This window comes from Drosophila novamexicana, unplaced genomic scaffold, assembly GCF_003285875.2.
Source record: "Drosophila novamexicana strain 15010-1031.04,08,12 unplaced genomic scaffold, DnovRS2.1 tig00001842-arrow-arrow-pilon, whole genome shotgun sequence".
In the NCBI taxonomy this organism is placed as follows: Eukaryota; Metazoa; Arthropoda; class Insecta; order Diptera; family Drosophilidae; genus Drosophila; species Drosophila novamexicana.
Window position 1 is genome coordinate 200,757 of NW_020824899.1, and position 15,875 is coordinate 216,631.

The 15,875-nt window shown below is 46.3% G+C and overlaps 1 protein-coding gene across 7 annotated transcripts; it reads right to left on the bottom strand.

Moving 5' to 3' along the window:
• Positions 1 to 706: 706 nt before the first annotated feature.
• Positions 707 to 15,712, bottom strand: LOC115768571. Of its 7 annotated transcripts, none has more exons than XM_030713207.1 (11): positions 15,587 to 15,712; positions 11,147 to 14,190; positions 6,566 to 7,040; positions 5,817 to 6,499; positions 5,480 to 5,744; positions 5,244 to 5,405; positions 4,658 to 5,179; positions 1,736 to 1,911; positions 1,152 to 1,657; positions 902 to 1,085; positions 707 to 828 (listed from the first exon to the last, which is right to left on the bottom strand). In XM_030713207.1, the coding sequence occupies exons 2-10, from the start codon at positions 14,161 to 14,163 to the stop codon at positions 913 to 915; spliced, it is 5,979 nt and encodes a 1,992-aa protein (XP_030569067.1). In that variant the 5' UTR covers positions 14,164 to 14,190; positions 15,587 to 15,712; the 3' UTR covers positions 707 to 828; positions 902 to 912. The 7 variants fall into 7 exon arrangements, with proteins under 7 accessions (XP_030569067.1, XP_030569066.1, XP_030569065.1 ...); XM_030713206.1 differs by lacking the exon at positions 15,587 to 15,712 and adding an exon at positions 14,949 to 15,034 and having other exon boundaries at positions 4,658 to 5,170; XM_030713205.1 differs by lacking the exon at positions 15,587 to 15,712 and adding an exon at positions 14,949 to 15,034 and having other exon boundaries at positions 1,736 to 1,908.
• Between the last annotated feature and the right edge of the window lie 163 nt (positions 15,713 to 15,875).

A 15,875-nucleotide genomic window follows, 5' to 3' on the forward strand; every position in this document is an offset into this window, starting at 1 on the left:
ACTTGGACAATTGAGAAACGAAAAAAAAAATAGTTTTGCTTTCAACTTATTTTTTGTTTAATTAACTATGTTTATAAATATATATGTATATATATATATTTTTGGTGTTTAAACCATGTTTATTTAATTTGCCAATTTTGCCCTTTCCATGCGTTTGCGCCTTCTTCTCACAGACTAATCGAAGATTATTAAATAATAATAATAATATATATATGTATTTAAATCAAAAACAATATTATTGCCTGTCTTTATGAAATATACAACTAAAAACGATGCAACATGGACAAAAAAAAAAAAAAACATAATTGAACTTAAAACTTGTTGCTTTAATCATATTGGGTTTGTTGCGCATGGATATTTTTTTTGGGTTGGTTTATCAAGGGGGGGGGGGGGGGGGGGGGGCTGATCGTTTATATAGGAGAAGAAAAAATTTACATATACATATATTTTACTAATCGTACATAAATTTGTTATCAATTTCGCTAAACGCGCACATTTACAATTACAGTTTGAACAGAGAGAGATAGAAAAAAAAAACAAATATATATATATATATATTTATATATATATATATATATAACGAAAAATAATAACAACAACGAAACACACGCAGAGGAGCTGCCCAACATGTTTTGCAGCAGCAGCATGCAATAATTAATAGAAAGTAGCACTTGTTGTTGTTGTTGGTTGTTGTTGTTGTTATTGTGATTGTTGTAGTTGTCGTTGTCGTTGTCCGCTCGCTTGAGTGTTGTTGCTGTTGCTGTTGATTGTTGCGGTCGTTGTGCGCGCCACGTAGTTATATGTTAAGTTTACGTATTACTCGAAATGCTGCAAATATAAAATACATTACTATATCTATATATATATATATATATATATAAAACGAGTTTCAAGCACGCACATTCGCTACTCCTATTGGGGCTGCTGCTGCTGCTGCTGCTGTTGTGTGGGCACTGCGCCAGGCACAAAGAAGCCGCCCTGCGGCACGGCCACCGGAGCCATAATGGGCGCCAGCACAGTCTGTGGCGCTGAGCTCATGGGCGCGCCCGATGGATTAAAGACATCAACATAGGAGTTCTTCAGCGCTGCAATTGAGCATGATTATGTTGTTCATTAATATGCTTCTGTGCATTAGCATTGGTTAAACCTACTGCGATTGCGTTTAATTTTGAACATGTTCGATTGAAGTTTGGGCTGTGCGCCGCCGGGCGGCGTTGCACCCGCTGCTGCTGCTGCTGCTGTTCCCGCTGGGCCAAGACCAGGCGCTGGCGATGCTGCTGGTGCCGCATAGCTGGTATAATCGTACTCCAGCTGATTCTCGTAGACATTATTGACATTGTTTGGCAGCTCGTGCGCACTTTGTTGCTGTGGCAACAGATTGGGCGTGGCAACTGGCGTGGGCACGGTGCCCAATGTATTGAGTGCTGGTGGCGCCGCCGTTGCTGGCATACCCAGGCCCATATCGCTCATCTTTGGCGGCGGTTTAAACGATTCTGTTTCATCGGCATTGCCCTCGGTATTGGTCCAGCATTTGCGCTCCTTATCCCAAACAATTGTCGGATTCTTGTCATCCGGTAATATCATTTGATTTTTCGGCTTCAGCGAAAACTTGTTCCACAGTCCGCCAAACCAGCCGGCATTCTGATTGCCCGGCGCGCTATTGACCAAACGAAAACAAAATGATGCGAGAGTTTATTTATGGCCAGTTCTGGGAACGGGGACGCGATGAACTTACCCGGGCAAACCGCCGGCGCCGGATTGTTGCTGTTGCTGCTTGCCCGCCGTTGCGGCTGCGCTTCCGGATGTTGCATGGCCAGCTGAGGATGCAGCACCACCTGTTGCAGTGGCTCCATCGTCGTCGTCGTAACTCTTTGATTTTGGCATCGAAATGGTGGGTCGCATTTGTTGCTGCTGTTGGTCATGTTTGTCGTTGTTGTTTTTTTTTTTTGCGTTTGATTTTTGTTTTTGGTTTTCGTTTTTTTGTATTTTAATTCAAGTGCGTGTGGTTTTGGTTTTTCAGACATGAAAATTTCAAATTGTCGGTTGGGGGCGGGATTTGGAGAAATGGCAGTTGATTAGTTTCGGTTATTGGCAAACGAAAAGCAAAGAAATTAGTTATAGTGCATAAAACACACATACATAAAGTATATACATATACATATATATATATATATAGAGATATTCATGTATATATTATTTGGATAGATAGATAGTTGTTAGTGTTGGCAAATACATAAAAAGAAAATATAGCTCTTGGTTTAACTGGCGCAGTCAAAAACATATCTTAAATCAAATATCAACTGGCTCGCTCTTCAATTGCATTTAAATATATAGCTTAAGCTTACATTATATATGTTTTGTTTTGCATTGCATTGTTTTGTTTTGTTTTGTTTGGTTTTTTTTTTCTATATATAATATATGCATATTGCCTAAACAACACATTATTATGCATACGAAATCACAGAGTGCCATTTTACAGTTAGTTTACAATTGTATATTGCAGGTACATAAAAGCGAGATAGAGATAGATAGGCAGCTCCGCACTGCTCTAATCGAAACAAGCGACGTGCGCCGCACGTTTTACAACACTCTCATTTGCTGCTGTCGCTGCTGTTGCTGCACAGTCTGGCAACGCTGCGCACGTGCTTTCACAAGGAAATCAGTAAGGAAAATGAACTGTTAATGACATTATCTAAATCTGTTTCTTAGTGCTAAGAGCCAAGCCGGCGGCGCTGCTGCCTTTGCCATTGCCATTGCCATTGCCATCGGTGGGTGCATCGATATCATATGTTCGCACCACGCCCGGTGTTGTGTTTGTTGTTGTTGTTGTTGCTGTTGTTGTTGTTTGACCTTTGGCATCCAAATAAGCTTCAAATTTGCTCAAGCTCTGCTCGACCTCAGTGCACATTTTCTTATAATTGATCGGTATGCCCGGATTGGCGATTAGCTCCTGCATGGACCAAACGTTTTGCGGCGCTGTCGCCGGCTGTTGTTGTTGTTGTTGCTGCTGCTGCTGCCGCTGCTGCTGCGGCTGCTTGATGATGCCCAATTTGCTGAGAAAATCATTGTTCTGCTGCAGCACATAATCATAATCATCATATTCGTCATATGCATCGTCATCGTAGGCATCTTCATCGTCGTCGTCATCGTCATCGTAGTCATCCTCCTCGGCGAGCTCCTCGCCCTCGGCATCCTCATCGATGACATAATCATGCATCATATAACGATAGCGCTGCATTTCGCTGCGATCCGCATTCGCCTCGGCATCATAGCTGCTGCGATGATGTGACGCCAGCGGCGCCGGCGGCGTTGCGCCCAGCGGCATATCGATGGGATAGGTGCCATTGAATACAATATGCGGCTTGCAGATGCTTCCGCTGCTGCTGCGGCTGTACTTGTTCTGGCCGGGTCGTGCCAAGGCTAGGATATAGCTGTTATCGTTATCGTTATCGTTATCGATTTCCTGCTCTGCCACCTCATCGATTGTCGAGGGCAGGTCAAAATTGACGCGCTTAACACCGCCTGTTGCTGCTGTCGCTGCCGCTGCTGCTGCTGTTGCCATTGTTGTTGCTGTTGCTGTTGTTGTTGCTGTGGCTAGGCTGGCTGCAGGCTTGGCTAACACCGGCTTGGCTGGTATGAAGCGTGTGGGCGTGGTTAGGGTTTTGGGCACAGCATTGATTAAATTGTTGCACTTTTTAAAACTATTCACGCGACTAGCGATAGCTGTTAATTTTGCATAATTGCTTCTGCTGCTGCTGTTGCTGCTGTTGTTGCTGTGGTTACTGCAGCTGCTGCCGCTGTTGCTGGTAGCATTATGATGTTTATTTATGGCTATAATGCTACTTACATCATTCAAATTAAATGCCTTCGTTGTGGTTGCCGTTGTTGTCGCTATACATTCCTCTATATTGCTGCCGATGCTGTTGTTGTTGCAGTTGCTGCTGTTGTTGTCGCTGTTGTTGCTGTTGGCAAATTGCAATTTTCGTGGCAATTGTTTGCTTTTGTCCTTGTCTTGGCCTGTGTAGTGCATTTGCTTGCCATTGCTAGCAGCGGGCAGCTTGAAGGCATTGTGTTTAAAGCGATTGTTGCCGTTATCCATGTTGCTGCTGTGCGCACTTGGCTCTAGCAGCTGCAATTGTTCCTCTTGTTGCAGCTGTTGTTGTTGTTGCTGCTGCTGCTGTGTTTGCTCAGCTTCTGCTGCAGCTTCAGCCTCAGCTGATGTTGCTATTGCATTATTGTTGTTCTTGTTTAGATTGATGTTGTTGCTGTTGTTGCTGATGTTGTTGCTGTCATCAGCAATCAGCTCGTTGCTCTCCATTTGCGCCAGCTGCATTCCATGTGTGTTTGTGTGTGCGTGTGTTTGTGTGTGATTAGATTAGACGTTAGCAACATATTGCCTTAATTTACATGCAACGCGTTTAGCAATTTGTCACTTCTCTTTAGCCATAACAAAGATAACAAAAAGATCACAAAAATAATACTACAATAAATCATATGCTTAACTACAACTATAGCAAAAGTCGAACACAAATATAAATCAATAAATACACAAGAGATACAAATGTAAAACCAAAGAGTGGCCTCTGAGCAAGTTTTAACTAAACGCGACCTGAACGACTGCAGCTGCAACAGTTGCTGTTGCCCTTGTACCACCTACCTCATCGCCATACGGCTGTTGTGCACCGCCGGGCCAATAGTCGTAGCCAGTCGCTGGTTGTTGGGCGCCATAGGCCTCGCTGGCGGGCTCAATGTGCCCATAGACTGTGCCCGGCTGCAGTTGCTGCGAGGGATCATACAGTTGTTGCTGCTGCTGTTGCTGTGCCGCATTGGCAACGTAGTCTGTTGGCGCCGCATAGATATGGCTGTTCAGCGTTTGCTCATGACTCGCCTGTATTTGTGGCTGTGGCGGCGGCGGCTCATAGTATTCCGTCGGCTGTTGCTGTTGCAATTGCTGTTGCTGATGCTGATGCTGCTGCAGCTGCTGCTGCTGGTGCTGCTGCTGGTGCTCCTGCTGCGCCTCCAGCTCGCGCTGCATGGTATCCTCATATTGCATGTTTAGCTCGCGCATTTGCTTGCTCAAATCCACAAATTGCTGATCAATGTCGCTCTGTTGCTGTTGCTGCTGCTGCTGTTGTTGCTGTTGTTCCTGTTGCTGTTGCAACTGTTGATCCTGCAGGGGCTGCCGCCGAGCGTAAATGCATTAGCAATTGTTTAGACGCAACAGCTCCAACAGCTGAACTCACCTGATCGGCCAGCGTGCGCAGCTGACGCAGCCATTCCTTTTCCTCGGTGGCGCCTTGCGGTGCCGCTTGGCCGCCATTTGTGGCGGTTGGCGGACTGGCGAAGGATACGCGATTGATCAGTATGGGATCGTGATAGCGCAAACGTTCCGCCAGACAGCAAACCTATCCGTCAACATATACACAGAAATATATTGTTATATAAACCACACGTCTATTTATATAGGGACAGAACATACGCGCTGTATAAAATCACCATCATAGCTGTCCGGCTTGAGCTCAATGTGCTTGGCTATCTGCTCCAGATAGTTGGTGCAGCGGAAGTGTTGGCCATAGTCCAGGATGCGTGTGGCCAGCAGGAACTTGTAGTGCTGGAAGTTGACAATGCTGAACTTCTGATCGAACAGCGAACGCGCATATTCATAGATTTCCGTCATGATGATCGCCTCGTTGCTGGCAAACTCATTGAATGGCTTGTAGTGTGAGGCGCCCAGCAGGATCAATCTGTTCAAGACGGGGCAAGGAAACTCAGTTGAATTAGCAGAGCTTGCCATGCTAATAATCTGATCTGCTCACCTGGGCACATTGCCAGTCAACGTGGTCAGCTCCGTGGCAGCGCTGTCATAGCGTCCGAACTCCTCCTGCGCGACTAGATAGCAAAAGTGTGCCGCATAGATGTCGCCGCGTTGAAAGAGAGTATCGCCCAGTGCAACAACAGAGCTGCGATCGTATTCCGGCTGGCGTGACTTGTTGGTCACCAATATAGAGAGATGGGAACGCCAGTCGCCCCACTGTTCGTCGCGCAACTGACTGACGCAGGCGGGCGTATGACAGCTCTTCATTTGATAGAGCGTTTGCAGCGGATCGTTCGCTTTGATGGCGCGATTGAGAAACTTTTGCGCCACATCTGTGAGGGCATAGCGATCCTCGTAGAGAGCCAGGAAGAACGCATGCGTCCATAGATTGTGATCGGTGGCCCATTGCAGTGCCTCCTCGACATTGCCGCGCAGCACATAGCTGCGAAACTGATCGGTTGCCGCCTGCTCCGACATGGGCGCTTCTGCATCAGCATCTGGTTCAGTCTCTGCAGCAGCCGCGCCGCCCGCTGTTACCGCCTCATCCGCATCCGAGTCGTTCAGGGACTCGCCAGTGTGCACACGTGCATCCGCGGAATCGGCATCTGCCTCAGCGTCTGGTGCATAGGGATATTCGCGCTGATTCTCCAGCAACAGATCACCCACATCCGTATCGGCAATGACCTGAGTTTGGCAAATGAAAAAGACTTAGGAATGCGACTTGGCTATTCGACAGTTCGCTTCTCTTACCCCATTCTGTCGCAGCAGCAGGATGAGCAGATGCCACATGAGCGTATGCGAGGCACGATACTTGTCCACGCTGCCGAGCGGCTTCTTCTGTGTGGCATAGAGCACGGTGCAGGCGCGTGCCGGACCCAAGCGTATCTGCTCCTTGCAGAAGCTAATGATCTTGTCCTTGTGCAGTTTGCGACCCTGCAGCGGACCAGGATAGGCGCGCAGCAAGCTGCTGGTGGCATCCTTAATGCGTGGCGCCGACACCTCCACATCGTTGCGCAGACGACCGCGTCCCGCGTACTTGGGACGGACGCGCAGCAGCAGACTCATCGAGTATGAGGCCACCAAATGTGGCCGATTGTAGAGCAACGGTGTGCGACGTCTTGGTGGGCGTGCCACAGCCGTTGTTGTTGTTGTTGTTGCCGCAGTTGCATCCACATTGCCGGCAAATGTTGTTGCCACAGCACCAAGCCCAACAGCAGCAGCAGCTCTATTCGTGCAAGCGTGTGGAGTAGAAAGAGAAAGAGATTAGTCAAGAGCTGGCAAATGGTTTCGAGTTCTCAACGCAGGCAAAATCGAAATCAAAATCAAATTCAAGATCAAAAAAATAATATCAAATAGATAATAGATCCAAATCAAATGCATGCATAAATTGATGGACAAGGCGGGCCAAGATTTGGCAGCATATATTCAGGGTTTGGGTGTTAGAAGCAGAGTCGCATGTTTTTCAGTTAATAATCTTTATCTCATTGCCGAATAGCATGGACCAAAGCTTTGATGATAAGCACAAGCCATAAACGGAATTAACCTCACTTATGTAAGAGATAAAATGTCGTAGATTGAGAGAATACGCATATATAAGCATATATAAACCCAACTCCAGTATCTTAGATAGTAACATTCCTAGAAAAAGATTGTTCTCGACCAGCCGCAGATTAGCTGCCCTTGCAGACATATAAAAAAGCTATCCTTCCTTATAATTCTCAATTAGTTTTAGTCTCGCAAAGGGGATAAGCGCTTGCAAGCCTTGAGTTAGTAGCAAAGTCTGCTTATAAGCAATAAGCTGAAGGTTCTTCAAATAGCATAACATCTTGTTTTAGTTGGTTGGCTTAAAGTTTAGAGATGTGCCATCTTTAACTAATCTATGTGATAGCTCTATAGCATATCAAATCTTCCTATTGGACACATGACATATATACCATGTTGCTTATATAAACAAAAACTCGTAGTTCAATGAAGTTTTCTTTAAAAAAAAGCAACCCTTTTTTAATAAAAGCCTCATTTTCCGGCGCTCGTTTCCATTGGAGAAAAATCTAATATAACAAACGATTTGAGCAAAATAATAAAATGTTAATGAGACTCAAGTTTTATATCAGAAGCATAAAAAGAGATCGTAGTTTTAAATTATTATGTGGCAACTTATCGAGATTGCTTTGAAGTGGAGATATATCCAGATTTCTAGAGATATATATATTCTATTTATATACATGTAAATGTTATGTTCAAGGAGTCTCACTATAGAACACAAGGGCATGAACAACATTTAATATAAATAATATTAAATAATATAAGCAAAAAATGCATTCACGCTGTTCTGCTTACATAGTATGTTAAACAGCTGTAAGCTGTTAATGACCCGCTGTTACTAATATTTTTATGTTATATACAATAAAAAGATTGCTGTTAATTACGTGTAAAAGGCTTTAGATCAAGCCATTACAAGTTATGCGCCTATTTGAAGCATAAAAACAACCGCAGCAGATAAAAGTTAACATTAACAGCGTCACATTAACATTGCTGGCTTTTATGAACAGCATTAGATAACATTTTGGTAAGCATTTAAGTACAGCTTCTTTCTGTTAAGCAACTGAGGGCCTAAAACGTCTTCACAGCTCCTTATAAAATATTTCTAAATTGAGATAGATCTATTTTGGCTGCTGTAAAAATTTGCATATATTTTTGAGAGCTGCTGCCCAATGTAATGACATATTTACATAGTTGATGTCTGAGCAGCGCAACTTACAGCGAAAGAACAGCAAAAGGTTTTTCTTTTTTCGAAAAGTGAAAGTCATTGAAGCTCAAGTTGGGAAAGGGCAAGAGTATAGCACTTGATGGTATATAGATGTAAATGTGTGTGTTTGTGTGTGTATATATGGATTTACAAGAGACTTGGCACCATGTTGCGAGCATATTTAGGATAGAAGAGCCTATATGGAAAGTGAATTTTGAATTTTGACAGTGATTCTCAGGCCCTTGCAGTGGCTATTCAAATATTGTCAGGAGATGTGAAACTTAATCAAAGCGATTCCATAAACTATATAAATTCTTGATCAGCAACAAAAGCCGAGTCATGTTCTTCTGATTGACTCTCCCTCTCGCCCTCTCTCTCTCTGTCTCGCTTTCTTTTTTTTTCACTATGTCAACTTGTAGATTAGTTTTCTTTTTGAAAAGCATCGGACCAGTAAAAAATAGTTTTTTTTTATTCGAAGATGGAACTTTTTTGCCTGATGTTGTTTCTAGTTTCCTCAAGATTCCTAACATATATTGTTACTTTCATATAGGATCTTTCTATATATAGCACATTCTATATTAATATTAATATAGGGAACTACTTTTATCATTTACTATTAAAGCTCTGACAAATTGTTGAATATGACAACTGCAAGGGTAAAAAAAACTTCGGCAGGCCGAACAGAAGAGATCTTTTAGGTTTTAGATGAGCTACATATGTATGAGGAGTGAGTTTTTTTTTTGTATTTTTGTTTTTTGTTTTTTTGTAGAGACCACCTGATATCAACGTTGCACTCCGAGCCAGCATAGTAACGTGCATATCCTGCCGAGGAGGCATCCTCACAGTTCAAATTGCTGAGCGAACGCGCACTCGAGATGCCGCCATACGGAGCCAAGAGCCGGCGGCTGCTGTGGGTATCGCTGCCCAAGAGGCTGGCCCCGTCATCGCCCAGTGTTGAGTTCAACATATCCGTTTGTTGGTAGAGACTGAGATTGAGTTGTTGTTGTTGTTGTTGTTGGCGACGACGATGGAATTCATTGGCTTGTGTTATGTATGCGTGTGTGTACCTAAAGAGGAAGCACATGGCGGCGTTTCGTGTATGTGTGTGTGCGTGTGTTGTTCGAGTTGTTGTTGTTGTTAAAAACGAAACATTTTGGTAAAACATTATTTGTTTATTGTTGCTTGTTGTTGTTATTTTTTGTTGCTGTTAGTAGCAGACACAGCCCAACAGCTTCGAGTAAGTTTTTGTACTGGTTTCTAGTAGTATTAGGGGAATTACACAAAAGCGCAGCGAGCGAGTCGACAGACAGGGCGAGCGAGGTGTATGATAGATATTCGGATCGGGTTTAGGTTGCGACACATGGGGAAATTTGATTAATCGCTAAGACAAGTTGATGTTAAAATCATAGGAATTAGCTACAAATTAGGCTGGCAGCCAGCGCTGTTAGCTCAATGTTAGCTCAACATGGAAGTTAACATAACGAGTAAGCCAACGACTAAACGAAAACACAGAGAGAGAGAGTGTGTATGGGAGAGAGAGAGAGGGAGGGAGAGAGCAACTCTACAGCCGAGAGCGAGGGCAGATCAACGAGTAAGTTAGGTGAATTGAGGTAAGGATAATTAGCTACGACAACATGCCCAAGAAGTTGTGAGAATTAACAAACAACAAAAAGGTATAAACGAGTAAGATTAACGAGTAAAAGTAACGAGTAAAAGCAACGAGTAAAAGTAACGAGTAACGAGCATTTACTTCGGTAAAGCCGAAGAGCAACTCTGCAGAAGTGAGCATATTAATTAAAACACAATTATCTACAATAATATTTAAGACAAGAGTTCCAAAACTTTCCAAATGATTGGTATTTGCGAATTACGGCTATTTCGAAGATCTCAAGATATGATATTTAAACTAAAGTCAACTTTTGCTTGGGGAATGATGGAATGAAACAGTTGGATATTCGATAACGTTTGCAAATGGGTCAAAATTTAATATGTAAATCTAGTTTTTATTGTAAAACGAAATAATTTTGCAATTTGCAGGCTAGGCTGGAATGGTGGATTGAAACAGAAATCAACCAAAAAAAAAAAACAGTCGCAAATGCAGAAAAAATGAATTTCTGAGTAGGTTAACCCTCAGAAATACGAATTGCAATGTCAAACGCTTTTTTTTTCATTCAATCACCTTAAAAATGCCTTTCCGCGCGTATATTTAAATAAAAGATTAGAACATTTTCTTTGACAAGGCGTGCAAAAAAGAAGTGTTTATAACGAAACACACTTCGAATGTTTCTAGTGCTTCTTTTTAGTCTGTGACTTCATTTCACTTGTTAATCGAATATTAATAGGTGCAAGTTAATCATATTCTATATATAATTTTCATATGTTCCATTTCCATTCGTTCCATTAGGGGTTTCTTTTTAATGAGATTAATAGAGACTTTGTGACTGGAAACGTTGTGTGTGCCCATGAATTAATTGATAGCAGCTAATTTAAAAAACTAACTCAAGAAATGCTACACAATCTGCAAAGTTAGCGTTTGGGAATTGCAGTTGTTGTTGTTTTTTTTTGTTTGTCTTTTTTTGGCTTACCTTTCGCGTTCCCTGAGCAGAGCTGCCTCATCCACGCCGGCAACAGGTGCGCCCAATTGATGGGCCTGCGCCTGCAATTGTGGCACCGCTTTCGATGCGGCCGCAGCGTTCACGGCCGCCGTCATTGAGTTTATCATCTGGCCGTACAGTTTGGCGTACATGTCCGCGTAGGCGTGCGGATTGCGCGACATCTGCTCGTACATGCCGTACGGATCGTAGCTGGCCGCAGCATTCGCATATTGATCATAGTTGCGACGCTTGCCGCTGCTGCTGCCGCCGCCGGCGGTGCCGGCTCCGTTGAGCAGCTCCTTGTCCAGGTCACTGTTGCGCGAGCTCTTGTTGCGATAGCCCTCGTATTGCCGGGCATCCCAGTGCTGCTGCCAGTCCGGATGATGGGAACGCGTCCGTTCGCTGCCCTCGTGACTGCGCCGGCTGCTGCGCGGCTTTTCGTGCGATTGCTGATGCGACGACTGCGCGTGCTGCTTGTCGCGACGTGGCCGATGATAATGGCTGCCGCCACGTGGCGCCGATTGCTGTTCATAATCCTCGTAATCATCGTCAGCGGCACCGCTGCGTCTCTGCCGGCTGGCCTTGCTATTGCGTCCGCCTCCGCCGCCGCCGCCGCCATCGCTGGCTGCCGCTTGACCGGCCGCCAGCTCGATTGCATCCGACTCGCCATCATAGTTGCTGTTGTTGTTGCTGTAGCGCGTGGATCGTCCGTATTGCTGGTCGTCGCGTCGCCAGCGATTGCGTTCCCGATCTCGCTCACGCTCCCTTTCACGTTCACGCTCACGTTCCCGTTCGCGTTCCCGCTCCCTGTCGCTGCGCTCGCGTCCCGTGCGCTCCGGTTCATGTCGTCGCTGGTTGTCTGCATCGCGACTGCGTCGCTTCACGTCGCGCGTCGATTTGCTGCTGCTGTGGCTGTCGTTGTGGCCAGTGTGTGCAGCGCTGCCAACGCCACCGGCAGCGACGCCGCCGCGCACCGAATCCTCCGTTTCGCCCTCGTAGTTGTTGTTGCTGTTGTTGTGGCGCCGGCTGCCGCGCAGACTGCGCATGCTGCGCTCGTCCGGCTGGCGGCGCGGCGGCTCATGCCTGTCGCTCAGCAGCCACTCGTCCTCGGACTCATCCTCCGACTCCAGATCCAGCGAGGCAACTGGACGCGGTTTGCCGCGCACCTGTTTCTTCTCCAGCGGCGTTTGCTGCTGCTGCTGCAGCTGTTGTTGAGTTGGCAGCGAGGAGGAGTTTGCCTCGTTCTCGTCGTTGCTTATGTGATGTTGATGTTGTTGTTGTTGTTGATGTTGATGTGACTCGCTGTCCAAATCGATGGCAGCAGCTGCTCCTGTTGGCACGCCGGCTGCGTGCGTTGCCGTCGCCGTTGCTGCTGGCAATGACAGCGGCGCCGGCGGCATCGTTGGCCGCTGATCCTCCAGATTCTCGCCATCCAAGACTACCTCGCGCTGTTCACCAGATAGCACCACAGTCGCTTGGGTCTCCACGCCAGTCACTACGCGACGCGGTGGCGTCTGCTGCTGCTGCTGATGTTGTTGTTGTTGCTGCTGTTGTTGCTGCTGCTGCAGCTGCAGCTGTTGCTGCTGGTAGAGATCGTTGCGCGTCGGCTGCTCACCCTCGGAGGTGTCCTCACCATCGGCCTGACGCTCAGCCATGTGCAGCGCATTGGCCACACGACTGGGCGGCTGCTCGGTGCCGGTGACCAGACGTTGTTGCTCCACCAGCTCCGGCTGGCCGAGCACCAGACGTGACAGTCCCGGCGGCGGGAACAGTCCATCAGCCTCCCAGTTGGACTCGTTAAGCTCCTCGGGCTGCTCGGACAGGTGACTCGTCTGCAGATACTGAGCACGCTCATCATTTGGCGCCGCCAGCAATACCTCCTGATTCTCATACGGCTGCTGTTCCGGATTGGGTTCGGGCAGCAACATCTGGACAGGCGCTACGGCAGCCACGGCGGGCACACTTGGCGCCGGTGCTGCTGCTGCCGCTGCTGCTCCTGTGCCTGGCGTAGCCAAAATATTAACGCGCTTGCTGAGTCCTCCAGCGCGCTTGAAGGGATTCCCAGCTGCAGTCTCCATTGCGGGCGGCAGCAGAACGGGAGCCGGTGCCGGAGCAACTGCTAGTGGTGGGGGAAGTGCTGCTGCTGCTGGAGGAGGAGCTGCCTGTGCTGCTGCTGGTGGTAGTGTAACTGCCGCTGGAGGAGGAGCTGCTGCTGCTGCTGCTGGTGGTGGTGGCTGATTTTGAAAAGCCTGCGGCGGCACAATAGCATTCAGTTCCGGCTCGGACGCTGGCGACAACTGCTCCGTGGCGGGCGACAGCAAGGGCGGCAGTTCCAGCGATTTGCCGGCTTCAGGATTATTGTTATTGTTGTTGTTGTTGCTGCTGCTGCTTATGATGTTGGTGCTCCTGTTGTTGCTGTTGTTGCTAAACGCGTGCCAGCTGCTTTGGCCCTGCACATTGAAGGAATCCTCAACAACGTTGGCTAGCGGCGGCGCCTCGCTGTGGTTCATGATGTTGCCGCCGTTGTTGTTGCTGTTGTTGTTGTTGCCGCCATCATTCCAATCGCCCCAATCACCCCAGCCATCGTTTTTGCCACTGTTATTATTGTCCACCAACTCGACAGCCGGCAGCTGTGCCTGTGGCTCCACTTGCCCTGGCGCTGGCTGATAAAATTGCTGCGCAGACATAGCCGGCGCATAGGACAGCGACGCGGGAGGCGCATAACTCGGCGGCGGCGCTGCGCTGGCAAAGTCGTGATAGCTGAGGCCCGGCTGTTCCATTGGCCAATATGCTTGTTGAGCCGGTTGCGCCTGAGGCTGCTGAAACATTTGGCTGGCATATAGCTGCGGCTGCGACGGTTGCGTTGCGGCCGGAACTTGAGCGTGATGTAGCGAAGGTGCCTGCTGCTGCTGCTGTTGCAGTTGCTGTTGCTGTTGCAATTGCTGTTGCTGCTGCAATTGCTGTTGCTGCTGAGGCGGTGGCAGCCAGTTGGCATTATTGTGCAACATGTTGTCGCAGTGCGTTAGCTTGGCAAACTGTAAAAACAAAAAGCCCAATAGAAAAAAGAACAGTTAACTTTTTGGCACTTAAGAAAAACAATTGCCATATCACTTAAATGCGCTGCCATTTTTTGCTCAAGCACTTTCGAGCTGTCTGGCAACGTACAGACTTGTTTTGAAGCCTGGCGGCAGGCGCTCATTCGAGTATTAACAGTTATTTTCCCGTATGTTTGTGTGTGCGTGTGTGGGCTTTAGCAGAGTTGCCACACAGCTTTCTGGTGACAGCTGTGCTCAATTCGCCTTGGACTTACAAAAAAAAAAAAACAATAAAATAAAATGCACTAAATGCAACGATACCTGAGCCTTGTCAACGTGGTTTTCATTCTGATTGATTACTATTTGTAAATCTGAATTGGTTTTCGCAGCCAGCTGCAGGCTCTGGGCGCGTTGTTTCAACCATGACATGTTTTTTTTTCGGCTTGGTTTGGCTTTTGACAAACAAAATAATAAAGATAGAAAAACGAATCAAGTCAACTTATATGTACTTGCCAATTTCTTATGCCTCGCTACGTTTTTTCTAAATTCCTTTCTTTTCTTTCTTTCTTCTTCCTTTTATTATTGTGTACACTTTTGTATAATCCGACAATGACAATGCCAACAGCAGCGGCAGCAACAATAACCACGCTGAGCTAAAAGTTTACGTGGACGTTTGCTGTGCCCGCCCCTATACCCGCTTACTGCCCATCACTCACACACACACACACACACACAATCTTTTTCGTCGTTTTTTTTACCACCGTTTCGCTCTGGCATTTGTTGTTGTTATAGTGCTGCTTGACACAGCAGGTTTTCTGTAGTTGTTCGTCTGCGGCGTTTTGCATTTAGTATGCAGCGAATGTACTTTACACTTGCATTTTTATAATTTTAATAACTATATGTATTAATTACTTATTTATCGAGACGTTCGTCAGACGTTCAGTCAAAAGTGAAAACAGCCAAATTGGAGCAGTGGTTGTATGCCCGACAGGCAGTGGAAGAGAAAGAGAGAGAGAGAGAGCGAACGTTGCCAGAGAGCAAGTAAAGTTTCAGGCGAACTGCAAAAACAAATAGTACGCACACACACAGGGTTGTTACCGCTGAAATGTAATTGCAGCAAGTGCCCCGGGTGCTGGAGGAGGGGGTTGCTGGCACTTGCAGATAATTTCGCATAATTAGGCATAAAGCAGCTGATTAGCCGATAGGCGCCTGTCCATCAATTTTGTAAAAATAACAAAAGCAAAATCCGTTCGTGAGCCAACTGAAAAATACACATACACACACACACGGGCCCCCTTCTCACGCACATCAACACAAACACAAGGTGTCAGTTCTGTGCCTTTCTGTTTTTTGCTGTTGCCCAATTTCTAATACTTTAAAGGGTACAAACACTTACACGAAACTGTTTTTTAATTACGCGAACTTGAAATGTGTTACCATTTACTTATTTAATAATTTTAATGCGGTTGGGTTATTTCTTTGATTAAATGGAATTTTTCGAGTACAAATGCCAACTCGACTTTTCGCAAGCGTTGCCAGTCTGTTAGCGCAACACTGACTCTTTTAACTTGCAGTACAGCAGAATGTTAAACAACAGCTGCTAAGCCTTACGTAAATTGGTCACACAGTTTTTAACAGCTCTGTCAGCGATGCACAATATACGAAAGAGTGTAACCACCCGTGGC

Coding starts and splice junctions, on each gene's coding strand:
- LOC115768571 (XM_030713207.1), bottom strand. CDS start 14,163: ATGTTGCACAATAATGCCAACTGGCTGCCACCGCCTCAGCAGCAACAG. Junction 7,041..11,146: donor CTGCTCAGGGAACGCGAAAG/GTAAGCCAAAAA, acceptor TTGCACGAATAG/AGCTGCTGCTGCTGTTGGGC. Junction 1,086..1,151: donor CAAAATTAAACGCAATCGCA/GTAGGTTTAACC, acceptor GCTCAATTGCAG/CGCTGAAGAACTCCTATGTT.